The sequence below is a fragment of the Ambystoma mexicanum genome, chromosome 1q (genome assembly GCF_040938575.1).
Source record: "Ambystoma mexicanum isolate Mex_15411 chromosome 1q, UKY_AmexF1_1, whole genome shotgun sequence".
Lineage (NCBI taxonomy): Eukaryota > Metazoa > Chordata > Amphibia > Caudata > Ambystomatidae > Ambystoma > Ambystoma mexicanum.
The window spans coordinates 72020868-72040059 of NC_090922.1; the positions used below are offsets into that span (position 1 = coordinate 72020868).

The 19192-nt window shown below is 45.9% G+C and overlaps 1 protein-coding gene across 1 annotated transcript in view; it reads left to right on the forward strand.

Moving 5' to 3' along the window:
* The window catches only part of LOC138524997 (cadherin-1-like), a 472038-nt gene that overhangs the window by 211869 nt on the left and 240977 nt on the right, over nt 1–19192 (forward strand). The window contains exons 7-9 of the mRNA XM_069635551.1: nt 2903–3047; nt 5148–5323; nt 5469–5597. Coding sequence (XP_069491652.1) covers nt 2903–3047; nt 5148–5323; nt 5469–5597 — 450 coding nt within the window. The remainder of the gene's footprint in view (nt 1–2902; nt 3048–5147; nt 5324–5468; nt 5598–19192) is intronic.

Genomic DNA, 19192 nt, shown 5'->3' on the forward strand with positions numbered 1-19192 from the left:
TGATAATAGCGTGCGCTCATGGCACGCGCTATTAGTGCAGTATGGCGGTAGCGCACGGTGCGCTGGATTTACGGGTTCTTGGACCGTTTTCCTGTCGAGCGCTATTTGCGCTACCACCATGTCCCTGTGCGCATGCACGAAAACTCGTGATCTGGCGGACTATCCACCGGGGGGCTTGGCGTTAGCGCTATTTACAATCAACGGGAAAACTGCCGCTTTACCGCCCAACTCGTGATGAGGTCCTATGTGTCAACATGAGAGTAGCAAACACAGTGATACTGAGGGAAAGACACCCTGTTGGAAAAAAGGACATGATTATGCAACTAAATAGAGCAACAAAGTTTTCAAAGCTGGATTTACACCAGGGGTATCACCGGCTGGAACTACACCCCAAATCAAGATCGATAACAACATAGGCAGCCCATGAGACACACCGAGATAGTGGTTGACGCCAGTCCGGTCGGGTTGGGTGCCAACATGGCCCAGAGAGAAGACAAACTTATGCAAGCAGACCCCTGATGGCCACAGATGGAGCGTACCCCGAGGGGGGGGAGGGAGAGCCTCATCACCGTCTGGACGTGTGAGCACTGCCATCATTTCATTATTGGGAACAACTTCACCTTGGTCCTGTTGCCTTTGTTCGGCAACCCGAGGACGAAGATGCCACTGCACATTGAGAGGTGGGGTATACACTTACAGGAATATGATTATAAGATTGTACACAGACCGAGGGGGGGGGGAGCAACCCAGCCGATTAAATATCACAGCACTCCAAACAACACCAACAAGGGCCGAGGGAAGGAGACACAGAATATTTTTATTACATCACGGAAATTGCCCTTCCACCAGCATTGACACTGGAGGAACTTGCAGAAGCGTCAGAGGAAGATCCGTCGGTAGCCATGGCGGGAAGGACTACAAACGACAACTACAATGCTACAGTAATGCCAACAAGAGAGAGATAGCGAGGCTGGTGAAAATCCATGGGGAACTAGCGTGTTCTGACCAGCGGATCCTGCTACGGGGGTGTTGACTAGTCATTCCAGCAGCACTCAGGAGAAGTGTAGTGGAAACGGCGCATGAAGGGCTCAGAGGAGTGGATAATGCCACACAGAAATTACTACGATGGGATGTGTGATTCCCATTCATGGATGAGATGGTGGAGAAGACAGTGAGAAGATGTTTCCCATATCAGTGCACTCCAAAGAGAGCACCCCCCCCCCCACCACTACAGGAGACGATTCCCCAGAAGGTGTGGCAGCAAAGTGCCATTGACTTTTATGGGCCATTGGAGACAGGTGACTACTTTCTGGTGATGATGGATGAATTCTCCAGATTTCCTAATAGTAAAGAGAACAAACCGCACAGCTTTCACGCAGGTGGCCGGGGTGATCAACCGAGTGGGGCATTCCACACACGCTGAAGACAGACAATGGACCCCCCTGATTCATGGTGTCAATTAGGAGAATTATTCAAAAAGCGATGATGGAAAGGAACAGGCTAAAGAGTGGACCGACTGGAAACGAAGAGTGAGACCGAAGGTGTTCAAGGAAGGGGATGACAAGCTGCTTAAATCAGGGAGTGCAACGGAAGACATATTCCTGGTTTGGGGAAACTCCACTGCGATTAACCGGAATCAATGGGACGATGGTAACTGCCCAGAATGAGAGAAAAGAGGTAACCAAGAACGCCTCTTTCTTCAAATACCTTATCAAAGATATGGAGGACGAAGGAAAGGAAGAAAGAAGCATGGAGCAGTCTAGTGGAGACCTCGCTAGGGCGGAAGAAACAAGAGCGAGAATGGCAGACAGCAAACAAGTACAGGGTGAACAGATGTACAGTGGGAGACCATCAAGGAGCGTGAAGAGGCTGATCCGACTCATTGAAGAAATGTGAGATGGACTCAAGGCGCTATGTGAGGGGGAGGTGTTATGTACGACAACCTGGAAAGGATTGCTTCTTTAAGGGTAACGGGAAGGGGAGGGGTGAAGAGGAAGGAAGTTCAGTTACAAAATAAAGGTCGTTGTGAATAGACCTGTGTCTGTGTCCTCCTTTTCTGCGCTCTAAATCTTTTATGGGGCATCCCCACCAGTACAACAGAATATATCGCTTAAAGTGGCCAGCAAGGGTAGGGCAATGTTCAACTGTCCTAAAATGCTCATTTTCCTTCAACCGGATAGAATTTACCTATGTAACCTTTTACTGGGGCTGGTGTTTGTGTAGGAAGGCAGTGAACTGCATGAATGTTAATGCTAGTAATGAAAGTGGTGAAAAAGGTTTAAGATTTCTTTAAATGCCTTTCCTTACAAGGTAGAGGGTTTGTCTGAATTTTTCTTTTAAGGGCCCCAATTCTCACGTGTCTAGATCTTATTGCAACTATCAATAGTTTTAGATCTTTGTGCCACGCTGTTTGCTCACATTAGTGAGTACATAATATCAAATGAAAGTCTACGATATGCCTCTTGGTTCTTTGTTCTTGCATCGCCAGTTTATTTCCACAGTTTTTTGACGAAGATTTTCAGCCGAAAAAACTCATTGAATTTTCGTTTTTTTATTTGGGGGGGTCCCCCCCCCGAATCCCTCCTTCCCTATTATCTAGTCCCTATTCCCCACATCCCCTACCACTTATATCCCATTGCACACCCCCCACCAGAATGTTCGGCAAAAAACTCTCCAAAAAAATGCCTGGCGATGTAACAACGTCGTACCATGTCTCTTAACGTTAGCTGGACCAGCTAGTTGACTCCCTTCACATGTGTAGAGTTGCTTCCTACCTGGTCCTTTCCGCTACGGTATATGCTGCCTTCCCTTTTTAAGCACTTGCTGGCTGCCTGACCCCTAGCACTCCCCCTTTCAAAGACTGCACTTTTTAATGCAAGGCCTTGGTTTCTTTCCCCTTCAGCTGAACTCTCACGCGGTGGCTGAGAATGGAAGATCTGCAGAGCCGTCTATGGAAATTATTATAGAGGTGACTGATCAGAACGACAATCGTCCAATGTTCACACAACCTCTCTTCAAAGGTTCTGTAACAGAAGGAGCAACACCAGGTAATAATGGCGGGGTTAGGGGACCATCTTTCATACAGAATTCAGTCTGGGGTACAAAGCATAAAACAAAGTGGTAGGCCCACAAGTCTCTGGTGTCTTGGGAGTCTTGGAGCAACCGGTTGCTAATGTGTTGGAATCCTGCTTAACTGCACAGACCGATGCATGCTTACATTTCCCTCCTGGACGGTGTGGTGACGTGTTTGTATCATTGAGACGTCCTGTGTTGGACTGATACTCATGCTTTCTGCGTCTCTCTGAATCTGGCCCATTTGTGGCCTCCAAGCGCTTGAAAGCAAGCGAAAGACAGCGTGTTGGTGCTGCATTAATCAAAAACAATCCCTCCTGATTGTATGTGATGAATAGTATCTACACAGGCTTTCCACCCAAACTCACGGTACATCTAAAACGTCTAGGAATCCTGCTGCAAATCCATCTACAGCAAGACCGCTGCTTAACACCAGTGTGATGCTATGGATTATCGATATTCAGCAGTTGGTGCTTGAAATAGTTTTGCGTTGCGCAGCAGCTGCAACAGTCTCTTCATAGAACGCAAGTGGAAGGGAGGGCGTGGGGGAGAGTTCGGAGAGGCTTTGGAAACACATGTCCTATCGTCCAGACAAATATTTCAGTTTAAGATTTCTTTATTGTGTCATTAAGGTGAGAGCTTGAATATGAGGGAAAGGGTGTGCTGCTCAAACTATTGAGCTGTGGAACTTCCCCTCCCTCCCCTCACCTCATTTACACAAGGGCTGCTGACCTCTGACCTTCCGAAAGAAACTCTTTCTGACTTTCAACTGGTCTCTATTACTTCTGCGCATATATGCTTACCTCATACTAATGTTAATACATGCTTAATCCCCAAACATACACAGCCTGATGTGTTCTAAACATGCATCTCAAGTGGGCAGCTACCTCAAGACACACCCTTCATGCTCCTAGCACCCTCAAGATAAATTTATGAATGCAAACTTGTTTTGCTGGTCAAACTTGTGCGTTGCTCTCTATAGACGTTGCACATCATCGCAAAGTAGACATGTGAGTACATTCTAACTTTGAGGGCCTTTTTTTCCCAATCTTCTCTGCCTACCCCACTTTCCCGGCAACCTGTGGGGAAAATGGCGTCCTTGACGGGGCACCGGTTACCTTCCCATTTCATGGATTTGATTCTAGCAGCAGATCTGCATCTAGGACTTCGAGTTCTCCCCAGTCTTTCACCAAGACAATGATCACCTTGGGCTTTTGGGCTTTATATTGCTTACTGCTGCCCTTTGCATGGTCTCTTGGGCGCTGCAACTAATGTTTTGTAGTAATTGAAATGTGTGCAACACTTCTACCTCTTATTGGTGGATCATATGGTTTCCAATACACTGCGCTCCGAGTGTGAGGGGCGATCCCCTTCCTCTTGGCCACTGCGGCCTGGTTAGCCAGCACTCTATACTTCGGGGGTTCTCATTCATATTCTCTTTTTGCGGTAGTGTTTACTGAACAGGTGGGGGATTCATCATTGTGGTGCAGAGGCCCATCTTTTACTGTTTGCTGTCCCCTCCATTTTCAATGTGTTGCTTTTTAGAATGTGATGAGTCACTGTTAAGGACTTTCTTTTTGTGTATTTGAGCCTTTGACTTTTCTCTACATATATTCCTCCTAAACCATGTTGGGGCGACTTTAGATCTTGGCACGTTTGCCTCAGGTTCATTATGCTTAGCATGGTGGTGGTTTTCTCAAGAGTCGCTGTCGCTGTCCATGCCAGAGCTACACCTTCCAGAAATTTCCCTGGGACAGTGTTTTCTCTGCTGAGGTGCGGGGTGAGCCGGATGTATCACATGTGCTCTATGCGTTTTTCTTCAGCACAATGCATAGTTAGCAGTAAATGTATTAAGAATTAGTGTATATGGGTAAAACTATGGGTACCAAATAGTGTCAAAGGGTGGGGTAGCCAGTACTCACCTGCATTGTGTTAAGAATTAGTGTGCCCCCTTCTTAGCACTGGGAAGGTAAGGCCAAGAATGTGACATGCTAATGCTGAGCAGTAGAGTTTTATTTTGTGGTGCTACAATGTATGCATCTAAAGCCTGCCATTCAATAGTTCTTTTTTTAAAGGTACCTCTGTGATGGTGATATCTGCTACGGATCCGGATGATTCTAAAACTACGAACAATGGAATAGTGGCATATTCCATCTTGAGCCAGGAACCTAAGGAGCCGGCTGACCACTTGTTCACTGTCAACAAAGAGACTGGCGTCATCAGTGTGATTGCAAGTGGACTAGACAGAGAGGTCAGTAAGTAACCCTTAATAACATGGGTCACATTTATAGGTCTTTTGAGTTGAGAAAGATTGGGTCTAGCTCTAGGGCTTGTCTCATGGCCACATAAACATTTAGAGCATTGCCCGTTCATTCCTCACAATTGTGTATTTGCAGAGAGTGCGGACATATACATTGAGGGTGCAGGCTGCTGACATGGAAGGAGAAGGCTTTACTACTACAGCCTCAGCAGAAATTGAAATAAAGGACATCAATGACAATGCTCCCATATTACACCCAGAAACGGTAACTATATCCTAATTTTATCTTGCACACTTAACGTGATGTGTTTTCTTCCTCAAGCGATTTGTCTTATTCATTTAAAGTGTATTTATCCAATTTCATGTTCAATAAGCACATTACCACTATGTGTTTGGCTCAGGATAATGCTGAACTCTCCATAGGTTCGACAGCTGATGGTGAACAATGCACCTCTTTGAAGTCACGGAGCGAGAATAAATGGCCAACAACCCTCGAATGGAGAGGGAGAAACCATACGCACAGGTGAGCCTTCGATGTGCGAACGTTGGCGAGAGGTGGAGCCACGCTGAACAGCAGCGCAGGCTGTGGCACAGAGAGAAGCAGATACTGAAGGGAGGCGCAGCCGGCCCGACAAAGAGACGTGCTGGGGCTGAGAACAAAGGCCAGATAAAGCAAAGCTTACCTGGATGCATGCCACACCGAGGACATGGCGGGCCAAGTGCCCGCAAATCGACACCGAAACCAGGAACCAAGGGAGGAGGGAATCCTCCTTTCTCAAAATGAGAGTAAGTGAGTCATAGAACGCTGAGACAAGCAGCACCCGAAAACCGCTTGTATCCAGTCTAGAGGAGTGGCAAGCCATGGAGAGACGCATCCTCCCTGGAGCAAACCGTGCAACACTGAAGGTACGCGGGTTACCCAGGTCGGATGGAGACAGAGAGAGGAAAGAGCAAGTGGGGAAAAGGGAAGAATTGCCCTTACCCCATACCAGGGTCACAAAGGCTCAGAGATGGAGGAAGAATGAGAGAAGGTGAAGGGTTATGGGAGTCCGGGAAACACGAGTAGTATTAACCTCCAGAAGGGTCACAGGAACCCACAAGAGCTAAGAGAGCTACAAGGAAAGAGGGGTTACTAATACCCCAGACAATTAAGTGAGATATTGGGACAGAGGAGAGCCACAGAGGCCTAATAAACAAAGCAAACAGCAGAAATGCGGGTAACATGGAGGCACCCAACACCTGAACCAAGTGGGGAGAGACCAAACCAAGTGGTGGAGAAGGATCAAGGAAATATTCCTCCACTGAAAGAAATTTGGTCTGTTTTTTTTCAGGAACTTAAGACTTTTATTGTTGAACTTGGGAAACTTGTGGAACTATGATAGACTGCCAAGAACTGTTAAATAAGGAGAATTGTTAATTAGAGATAACCAGTGGATCCAGATCCAGGTAAAATTCCTGGAACATCCGAGAGAGATTCTGGTGAACAACACTGAGTGTACGACACTCTAGCAAATTTTCTTTTAAAACCTTTTCTACGTGGTAGGGCCAGTTTAGTGGATAGGTTTGGGGCAAGGAATATTTTTCTTTTGACTATTGACAATCACCTTAATTTAGTTTTGATAGAAATGGAACTCCACTTTAGCAGTAGGGTTAATGAGTCGTTTTCTTTTAAGTTAAAGATACTTGGAAACCATATCCTCTAGTACGAGTCCTTCTTCTGGCTTGCTACAGATGGGGTGACTTTGCAGCTGCTCCCATGGTACGTCATGTACCATGACCCCTCCTGCTCTAGGGGTCTTTTCAATGCTTTATGGGACAAGACCTTCAGCCTCCCAGCTATCCATAAGGATGATTTATTAGGCTTTGGGTAAGAATTCTCCACCAAACGTGAGTACTTTCGGACAACCCCTCCCATCTGAGCTCTCTAAAGTTGCACGTTTCTTTTTCAAAATGAGGCCCATAGTCTTTAAAAGGGTTAGGAACCATTTTAAGACGATTAGTCAAAACACAATTGATCAGGGTGACCAAACGAGAACACCACACTAAAGTATTCATTAAATTACAATGCAAATGCCATTTTTGTGTTGTTTTGCAAATACATTTTATTTTTCAACCATGTGATTAAATACATACATTCGTGGTAAATCAAAATTTCAACAGGACAAATAATAATAGCTGTACAATTAATACATAAAATCAACGAACATTTTTGTCAATACATTTTGTGCAGGACAACTATAGAATAAAACGTTTTTTTTAATTTATTTTCCAGGCCTCTAAAGTCTCCTGTTGTTCTCCAATATCTGTTACAATGTGACGTTTTAAATTCATTATATTATATAGTACCTGTTTTAGCAACCATACTAATTATGAGTTTTGAGGTATTCATCATATGCAGTATCTTGAAAATTTGGCAAGCCTCAACTACTGCCAATTAGGAGTTGAAATACCTCCTAATAATCTGAGGCATTACCCCATAATGTTAACTCTATCCAACAGGTGGAGGTAAAATGATGTCCCCACCTGCTTGACATGTAAGAGAAAGGGGGTGCTAGCACATCCCCTTCACTTAGGATCAAATAGATGCTATGGAGTCAGAGGGAAAATAAATTGGAACAGCTCGGATGTACAGAAGGGTACTTACTAAGAATTTTGTGTATTTTCTGTCCACCTGATAGCAGTGGTGTGAACCAATACTGCCCCCCATACATTTTAAGAAGGGAAATCATTTATGCCTGTTTGTTGTTGTGAGTGGATTGGATATAAAATGAGTTTGAAGAGAAGCAAGTTCAAACTTTGGGACTCAAATTATAAATATTTTTTATCATTGCATAGTCACTCTTGTGTGAGTGTTGATGTTGTACGTGCATCCACAACTTCAGTACAAAAGCTCCAAAGGCGGCCAGTTACGACAACAGCCTAGTATTACGAGGTTACAGTTGGAATAAAGAATGTGATTGGCTGTGATCTGTTTAATCAAATCCATGAATAACTACCAGGTAAACCGTGGGCATTCTAGGCTTGAAATCACCCACAAAGAGACAAGATAATCATTCCCACCATTCACATGATTTCCGGAGTGAGAAGTCCAGATAGGCCATTTTAATGCAACACCTGGCCTAAAAAATGCCTACATTTGATCTCAAACCCTAATCGAGCTACACTTTCCACTGATGGTGACGTTCAGGGCCATGACCCCTCTCACATACCAAGGTATCAACAGAGGACTTGAGACTAATGGAAGGTTTCAACAATAAAGTTTTATTAATTCTAAAACACAGGAGGTTGGAGTATGGGTAAAACCAAACATGGTCACTTCTCCCTAAAAGAGTGTCAAGGAGAACAAAGCAAGTTAGAGAAATCGGTGGCCCAATGGCAGTATATCGTAGGACAGTAGTCATAAGGAGAAATGTTTTATTCTATAACAGATAGTGCTCTGGATAGGATTCTCCTAAAAAGGTTGAAAGAATCACAGTTGTCTGAGGGTGTGCGGTACATGAAACCTATTGGTAACCATTGCTGGTTAGTGTTGGCCCTCTGCACTGGCAAAAGTCTGTACTCCTTGGCTTTTGCCACTTAGCACTGGTGAACATTGGCCTTCCTAGCTTGTGTTTGCTTGGATTTCGTATGACAGTTGCTTTCTTTCCCTGTTATTCAGGATTGGTTTTCAGGCTACATTTATTACATGGGTTCCATGTCATTTCATCGCCTTCAATTTCATCCCCTGTCATTTTAACGTGCACATTCCATCGAAAATGCTCATGTTTTTTTTGTTTCTTTGCCTCCTGTGAAACACTATTGCTGAACCCTCCCTATTCCATAGGCTGTGTGAATAATGGTCTCCAGTTTGTGCTGATCAAATTGCTGATGGGCTCTAGCAAATAGAGCATCAGGATGTTCAGGAATTGCTCTAAGGTTAGTTATTCTTTCATTTCAGCAGCAGGTATCTGCCTGAGCCACTGTCCACTAGAAACTTAATACAATAATAGAGTTGTCTCTGTGTTTCGTTGGCTTTTAGCTGCACTTCACAAATGTGTTGCCAGTAAAATGTGCTGTCTCTTGCAAACATTTACAGATGGAAGTCATCACATACCATGTAGCCATCTGCATTCGGGTCCTGGTAGACCACTTGGAGTTTTCTGGCTAATAGTGAGGCAATGAAATTGGGACAACTGAACTTGTTGAAGTGGGCAATGGTGGTGAAGCATTCAAAATGACAGAAAAACCCCTTTGGATGTTCTCCTCACACATACCATACAAAGAGAAGCCAAAGAAGAGGGTTTGGGAATCCCTGTGAGTCTGCAACGCCAGGGCTGTGGGAGGCTGCACAGCATTCTGAGTGCCTTAAAACGGGTATATGAACGCCTGAGCCAAGAGGCCTTGCATCCACATTCATTGGAAGGAAGAACGCATTCTGTTCAAATCCTTGGCCATTACACAAAAATGCCTCTCACTTCAAGCCCCCCCTACCTATCCGGAAGGATCACCCACATTTCTTCATCCAGACCCATCAGATCCCACCTCGTTAACCAAATCTATGTTCCCTCTTTCAAAAGGACCAGAGCAGGAGGCTCCAGCTTTCAACACATGGCACCTAAAAACTGGAACGCCCTCCCTGATACACTCAGAAATGAAAAACCCTACACCTTGTTCCGTAAAAAGCTGAAAACTAAGTTGTTCAACTAATCTTCTCTCCTACCTGTAACCTGCCCTGCTCTCTCAATCCTGTTATGCTGTCCCTCTGTAACCAATTAAACATGCATATATTCATGGTTGTCTGCACTATTGCCATTCTTAAGTATGCCTGTACCAAGCAAGTATTGTGTAACAGCGCCACAATGCCCCAGGGCCGCTGAGCGCTATATAAATTTAAATACATTAAAATAAATAAAAGACTCACAAAGAGAAGCTCATCCAGACTGTTGTGGTGTTCAGATAACATTTTCCGTGGGTTGCAAAGTTTCCCATTATGTTCTAGTTTTGTCTCTGTTCTTAACCCAGTGATCTTTGTGTCCTTCTTGGTGCCCCACTGTACTCTACATGACACACCAAAGGGGTCTCAGCCTCCTATGGGAACATTTGGTTTGGTGGCCTGGATGGAGCCTGTCCAGTGCTTTACATGGTGGGAAGAAGGAAGAAAGAAGCATTGATGATTTATCACAGAGCCAGTTATGACTGGGTGCCATGCTTTGATGGCTACTGGGTTGGTGGAAGGTGAATGCATGGTGTGCAGCATGAAAGGCTGGCCAGGCTGAAGTGGTGTGGCAAGCCAGCATGCACCCAGGTCTGAGAGTCCGACTCTGTAAATAGGAGATGCAGAGCACCTGGATGGGGACCTTCATGGCACAGTAGGCATTGGCGATGATAGTGGCTGCACTCTCTGTTTCATTTAATTTCATTTTGTCAATTGTATAGCACCTTTCACAATGGGTACGGTCCCAACTCGCTGTCTTCCTGTTTAGGCAGCTACTGGCATAAACCCTTCACCATCTTGGCCTATATGGCACAGATGAAAGAGAATGCATGTGAATCCCTAATCTATTACATCCAATAGGGAGCTGAAATGACCCTTCCAGGAAAACCTCAAGCTACTGTCTAGCGTTTCCCAAGATGACAACTTTAATGTCAAATGACTAAAACCATATAGCCCGCCTCCTCCCCTCACACCAAGCATCGCTTCTCTCTTGGCTCCTTCCGCTGCCCTCACGCCCCTTTCTCCAGTGCATGCTCTTTTCCCTTTCTGCCTATTTCCTTCTTGTTCTTCTCTTTCCGATAATCAGCGGTTCTTTGCCGCCCACAACCTCAGACGGGCTTCCTGCCTCACCTCCTACTTTGCGCTCATTGGTTGCATTGCGTATTTCTCTGCCCTTCGAAGAACACGAAAGGCGTAATTCCGGCTGTGCGCTCTCTACATCTCACGGCACAGCTATGGTTGTGTTGCAGTTTCTCTGCCCTTTGCAGAGCACTAAAGGTGTAATTCCGGCTGTGCCGCTCCCTCTTGCAAGCGGCATAGCAACGGTTGTCTGTTATTATTGATCAGCTGTCTGGAGAATTCCATCTGTGCTGTCGGCAGCTGCCGCACCACAATCACAGCTGTAATACAGATTTTCCATACATTCGTTACAGAAAGACATGATTCTATTAAAGACTCGGAGGCGAAAGATTATGCTCTCACTTCTCTTTACTTACTTGAGCAGCAATTTAACCAACATACATGAAAAACAAATAACCAACAAAAACTACAAATCCCAACAAAACCATCGCATTTTTAGTCTGTTTTTCATGGGTTGTTCCAATCACGTGACTTCCTCATCCAATTACACTTCTCCTGTCCTCTATACCACTAACTGCCCCCATAGTCCTTCCTCTTTCTTTTGCTGAACGAAATCCAAACTTGTGCCCCAACCGGTAGACAACTTTAACTTCCCCTTGCTTCCTTCTCAAGGCGTCGTTTTCTGCTACGTCCCTGAAACAAATATAAACCATTACCAATCTCATCATGAACGGGTGGGCAATCGCATAACAAGAACATTACCAAGACAAATACAACATCACATTATTTTCCAAATACCATATATGCACTTTTCATTGTAGCGATTGAAATTGGGTGCAATAATCTTTCACCTCCGAGTCTTTAATAGAATCATGACTTTCTGTAACAAATGTATGGAAAATCTGTATTCTATGTCAAGACTCGGAGGCTCAGATTATGCTAGTTTAAAGCTTACTTACCACCAACGACGCTACTTGTTCTACCGCTCTAAAATAAAAATTCTTAAATGTCTCCTCATTAGAGCAGTCTGCCGCTTTCAAAATATCTTCTAGGCGGGCTCCTGCCATAAAAGCAGACAACGCCATAGCACCCCTTGTGGAATGTTCCCCAAACTGACCTACATCTATGCATGCCTCTGCCATGCACCACCTTACCCATCTAGAGACAGTGGCTGCTGCTACCACCTTAAAAGGTTTCCTAATAGCTATCAGCAATTGATATTCACCATTAGGTCTCACCCTATTTGCTCTTTCTTCATACACTTTCAAACATCTAACTGGACACAATTTAGGTTTCCCCGGAAAGGCCATGTACTCAACCGATTTAATGTTTGTCTTTCTTATCTTTTCTATATAAAATACTACTCCTGAAGGTGAAAAAGATCTCCTATTTACCTCTAAAGCCTTCACATCAGACACTCTCTTACATGAAATCAAACATAACAGAGTAGTTAATTTAGCCCACAGCGCTTTCCTAGATAAATACTCATTGTCTGGCCAAGTCTCAAACATCTTTAATACCACACTCACATCCCACAAATGAGAATATTTAGGTGTGGGTGGTCTCATGCATCTGATCCCTTTCAGGAGCCTACATACCAGAGGGTGTTCACCTACCGGCTTACTCTCAATGTACACATGACCTGCCGATATCGCCGATCTATAATTGTTAATGGTCCTGTAAGCCTTAGCCTGCGCCGCCTGTGCTGCTAATAAATTCACTATGTGAACAACATCTGTTCGTACGGGATCAAACTTTCTCTCCATACACCAATCACTCCACTTACTTCATGCCACTCTATAGGCCTTCCCTGTAGCTGGGGCGCATGACTCTCTAATACATTCCTGAGCCGTCCCAGAAAGTCCTGGCTTAGACCAATTTTTCCTGAAATCGCCCAAGCTATGAGGTTCAAATTCCCTGACCTCACCAAAGGGTGAGTTTTCCTGCTGGATTTAACAATATGTCCTCTCTGCGTGGCAACAGAATTGGAGCCTCGTAAAACAACTCCAGAAGGTCCAGAAACCAAGCCTGACCTCCCCAGCCTAGTGTTACTAGAACCACCGTAGCTTCTTGTCGCCTGACTTGCGCCACTGTGCGCGCTATCATGGCGAACGGAGGGAAAGCATATTCTGTCGCTTCCGGATCCGGTCTCCAGCTGTAAAACCTGGAGATCTTTCTGTTCAATCTGGACGCGAATAGATCTGTCTGACACCGACCCCTGCGACGCATTATCTCCTAAAATACTGAGTTGTCCAGTTGCCAATCGTTGGAGTCCCTCAAGTATCTCGAATTCCAATCTGCTACCAGATTGAGATGCCCTGGCAGGTGTTCCGCTCTCACACTTATTCCTTTCTGAAGGCACATCTGCCAAAGCTCTTTGGCCATCTCCGTCAGCATCTTCGACCTCGTTCCGCCCAGTCGATTTATATATCTGACTGCCGAAACGTCCATCTTCAACAGAATGGCACCTTTCACTCCTTCCCGGGTCCAACACTGGACTGCGAAGGATCGCGCCAGAAGCTCCAGGCAATTGATGTGCAGACCCAACTCCTCGCTCGACCATCTCCCCCCTGTCGATTGGTCTCCACATCTGGCTCCCCATCCCCATCGACTGGCATCCGACTCTATCACCAGGTCCGGGGATGAGCCAAATATCGCCCTGCCATTCCATGCCTCCATGTGGTAGTATCACCATTCAAGTTCCAACTTCGCCTCCTGCGACATAACTACCTTCTGTTCGTAAGATAGACCTCTCATGAGATGATCTGTCTTCAGCCTCTGCAACGCTCTGTAGTGCAGAGGTCCTGGGAATATCGCCTGAATTGATGATGACAGACGGCCTATCAATCTCGCTATTTCCCTCAATGAAATTTCCTGCTTTGTCATCATACTCTTGATCTCTTTCTTTATTGAATTCACCTTCTCTAATGGCATTTTGAGAAAACCCTGTGTTGTCTCTAAACTGAAACCTAGTGTCATGATGCCTACCTCCAAGGAGCCAGGTCCGACCCAGCAACCCCAGAGGCAGGCATCATTTCCCCCAGGGGAGTGCCAGCGGGCCCAAGCTGGGGCCCTTTGGACGCAGTCCTGGCGCCTTAGGCGCCAGGCTCATGTTGGACCTCTGTCCTGGCGCCTTAGGCGCCAGGCTCATAAAGCTAGACATGTGTTCAAGTGTTTTAATGTGCACTTACCTGATGCAGACCATGCTGCCACATCCAGGCCCTCTTGAGGCCTGAATGGAACTACTTTACCTGTGGGACTACTTTCCACCCAGGTGTGGTCGGGGAAGGATACATATCTGATCGGAGGAAGGGTACACACTTGGGACTTCTTCCAAAGCTATTTAAACCACACCCGATCAGCAACTCACGCTTCGCGTTGTTCTGCTCCTCGCAGCTGGACGCTCACCGTGTCAGCTCCTGCATCTGGACTTCAGGCACGCCTGTCAGCATCCTGGGTCACCTGCAAAGGGAGACAAGAGACCTTACCAGCTAAATCTGCACCACAGAGACATCACCAACGATCCTGAAAGGGAAGACATTATTTTTAAAAGCATTTCGTTACGATCGCTGCAGCGCTGCATTTCACTCACCTTTCCTGGGTTCCTCCATCTTCAGCAGCGATCATCCGGATACACAGCCACTTCCCAGAGCCTAGAGAAAAAGACAAGAATAAGAGGTGAGAGAAGGAAGGGAATAAGACTTACCTGTTGGGTCATTCCCATTTCATTTCGGGTCTTGCCGCTTCCAGGCATTTTCCGGACCCCGGCCCCTATGGGTTTAAAAGACAAAGACATTGAATGAGCGTATGCAAAGACAGTTCCCGAGCGCTCATCCAGAACTAACCTGCCATTTACTGGAACTGGAACTGCACGTTTCACTTCGGGTCGGCGCCATATCTCCGGCATTCCGAACCCCGGCCCCTAAGGGGAAAAAAGACATAAGCATTGGCGCTTGCTGCAAAAGACAATGAACATTATTATTAAGCTTGGACTTTTGAACTTGCAATAGAACTTTTACAGAGCCTTACCTGAATAGTCAAGCTTACCTGAACTCCCATCAACCCTCAATCCAGTGAAGTAACTGGGTTTCAACGCGCCCCTGCATCAGAAGCAGGATGGAGAGGTCATCCTTCCTGACCCTAAGGTGAGACTTCACGGGGAATCGTGGAAGGGGATCGTGGAGGGTTGGAAGAGAGTGGGAGGCTTGAGCATAACTCAGTCAGTAGGGAATACTCCCTTTTCACGCCAGGGGAATATTCCTGCGAGCCGGAGAAGCCAGAGTAGAGGGCCTTTCCTGTCCATCTTCAGAGTCCTGCGCTTCACCATTGAAGAAGCATCAGCACTCGAAGCCAGACCTGCGCCTCCGTGGGAATCAGGTGAACGTTACACCTAGGAATTTCATTTCCTTCACTGGCTCTAATTCTGACTTCTCCCAGTTTATCAAAAACCCCAGTTGTTGTAACAAAACAGTAGTTATCCGAACCTGTTCTACTAGAATCTCCCTGTCCTGACACATCAGGCAGTTATCATCCAGATAAATGATCATCCTGATCCCCTGCTCTCTCAGATATCTTACCACAGGTCTCAACAGCTTGGTGAAACACCATGGAGCTGACACCAGTCCAAATGGAAGACATTTGAACTCCCACTTCTGTCCTTTCCATATAAACTGTAGTAGCCTCCTCTGATCTCTTTGAATCGGAATCGTTAAGTATGCATCTCTGAGGTCTATCCTTGCCAACAAATCTCCCTTCTGGAGGACATCTCTTAAAAGATGAATCCCTTTCATCTTGAAGTGCCTGTACACTAGAAAATAATTCAATTCTTTCAGATTTATCACCGGTCTTACCTTGTTTTTCCTTCTCACTAAAAACAGATTGCTTACGAAACCTCCCAGGCTTTCTGAGGCTGGACCTATTGCGTTCTTTACCCTGAGCAGCTCTACCTCTCTGTCTAGAAGCTCCTCGTCTTGCTTGCTGAACCTTATATGCCTCGGCAACATCCCTTGATATGGTTCTCACCAGAACTCCAACTGAAAACCTTGCACAGTCTGTCTCACCCACTCATCTGAGGAGAACTCCTCCCATTTTTCTAAATACAACTACACTCTCCCTCCTACTGGAGGAATACTCACACCCATACTTTCTACTGATCTTACTTCTCTCACCTGAATTACTCTGCTGTTGTTGTCTATTATTGCTTCTCTAACCTCTACCCCTGCCTCCTCCCCTAGAAGGGAAGAAGGGGTTGGATCTTCGATCTTCTTGTTTCCAATTAGATCTGTCTCTATAGGAGCCTCTATACTGGCCACGGCTGGACAAGCGGCCCTTTCGTCCTCCAGCCCTGTCAAAAACTCTTTGGCCAAATATTTTCTTCAAGGAAGATTAAGCTCTGTCCATACAGACATATGTGCTGGCAAACTTAGCCATGTCCTTAATAAACAGGTTCCCAAACAGCTTGCCCTTTGCTTGTTCTGATGTCACCATTTCACCCAGCCTGGTGTCCAATTTCATTAAAAATAGACCTCCTCCTCTCAGTGGCCAGTGCTGTATTAGCGTTACCCAACAGGCAGAGGGTCCTCTGTGCCCAACCAGCTCCAATGTCCGGATCCATGGGCTCCTTCTTAGCTTTTGCCTCTTCCGCCAGCTGCCAGATTTTTGTAATCGGCCCCAACATGTCCAACAATTTATCTTGACAGGACTTCCAAGACCTGTCAATGCCCGTCTTTACATCCCTGCCATATCTGGCCAGGAACGTGAGGGTCCTGTCATCGATCTCAGGGGTCTCTACTACCACGTCCGGAACCCTCGGCATTCTGCCTTTAGATTGCTCCTTGCTTGCCTACTCAACAGTGCCCTCAACCGTCTCCTGATGTATTCCGCAACCTTTTCTGGAGGATCCCACTCATTGGACCTTGGATGCACCAGGTCGTCTGGGTCAAACTCTTCTTTCAGTGGGTCCTCCTCTTCCCCCCTGCCTCTTTTGCTTTTAGACTCCCATTCATCCTCATCTGGGGAGGTCTGAGGGTCTGATGTACTGAATTCCTCAGATCTTGAACTGCTTCTGCAGTAATCGTCATCAGACTCACTTGAGCTTGTGACTTGTCTCTCACGTGACCTCGCCTTCCTATTCCCGCTCTAGATCTGCAAGGTGAACCTGGGGGCGTCTGGGTGCTACGGTCCCTGCGGGTTTTATTCTTACTTCCCCCTTTTTTCCCGTGCGTCTTACCTTGCGACAAAGCAGCCAGGTCCCTTAATATGCCCCTCTCACTACGGGGCCTCTCGGCACTTTCCATTCTTTGAACTGCTTCGCTCATGCTCAAGCCGCTTATGTGAGGACCCTCTGATCCTTCTGAGTAATCACTCATCTTTTTGGCAGTGCCTTATAAATGCATCTGCAGTTTACTTGGGCTGCCCCCGTCAAAATATATATACTTCACTGTAGCTTGGCAAGTCTCAATATATGTTAGCAGTTTTCCTTGGGACTGAGCCCGTCAATGAGATATTTAATAATCTCTTTAAAGTCTCCTCCCCAGCAGGCAGAACAATGACAGCTCTAATCAACTTTACCTGGGCTGGGCCCGTTCTTTATGGTATCAGTGTCTGTATCAGCCTGCGGTGCCACTTTCAACCACCAGATGGCTCCCGCAGCTGATCCAGTAGAGCTTATAGCTCTTTTCTCCAAGATACACCAGTAGAATCCTGCTGCTCAATAGATGACTTGGATCGTTAATCTGATCCTTTTCCCCGTGCACACTCAATGCTGCTCCTCTCTAACCCTCTAAGTTCACAATGGCTCCAGAACCCAAAGAGTCGCGTTGCGCCGTTGCAAACTTCTGTTACTGTAGTGCCTCCTAACAAGGCGAAATGACGCCGGAACAAAAGTCCCGTCGCGTCCCCTCTCCGTGGATATGCATGCCAATTAATCCTAACGGGCTGTGTGCTTTATACACCCTAACCGCGCATGCGCGCACCTACTAATGCAAACATTAATCATTCACATAAACAACATCAGTATAAAGATAAAATTAAGCACTTATCTCGGCTGCTCGAGCAGCAAAGAAAGAGGAAGGACTATGGGGGCAGTTAGTGCTATAGAGGACAGGAGAAGTGTAATTGGATGAGGAAGTCATGTGATTGGAACAACCTATGAAAATCGGACTACAAATGCGATGGTTTTGTTGGGATTTGTAGTTTTTGTTGGTTATTTGTGTTTCATGTTTGTTGGTTAAATTGCTGCTCGAGTAAGTAAAGAGAAGTGAGAGCATAATCTGAGCCTCCGAGTTTTGACATAGAATCTACTCCTTTTCTTGCCATACAAGGACCTCCCTTCTGGCTTGTGGCGATCGGCATCTAGAGATTTAGAATTTCAACCAATTCTACTGCTGATCCAAGTTGGCGGATCCTAGCTACAGAGGAATCAACGACTGACTTCCCACATTGGGTTTTATTCCCCAGAGAGTTTCCCATATCTTCCTTGAGACCCTGTCTTTTTCCCTCCAGGAGCTCAAGGGAATTTGGGACGCTCTCCTCTGCTTCTGTTCGGAACCTACGATCAGGTCGGTATCCTTACATTTTTGAGTTACGCTACTAATTATCACAGAAAACGATGCCCGATTACCATGGATCAGCTGCTTGCTGTGGTTCAGAATTTGATTACAGAAGTAAAACTTAAAATACTATATTAAAACAGATGATTACTCAGTTACCCTTGGAACTCCCACCTGGACCACTTCCGGGTGGCAAATATGATGATAACCAACGCAAATTAAAAGAATTTCTGGACTTGTGCACAGTCCAATTTGCATTTAAACCAGCATTTTTCCAAACAGACCATTCCAGAGTCGGCCATATGACCTCAAACCTTACGGGTAGCGCCTTTGCATGGGCTACTCCACTGGTCATGACCAACAACCCTATCCTGGACTCTTATCCTGGGTTCACAAACAGTCTTCAAGCCATGTTTGGACGTCAAGAGATCCCCATATCAGCACAAGAACATCTCATAGACTTCAAGCAAGGTTCTCTAGAAACTCTGCAGTACATCACCCAGTTCAAACAAATGGCGTAAGATACTGCCTGGCCGA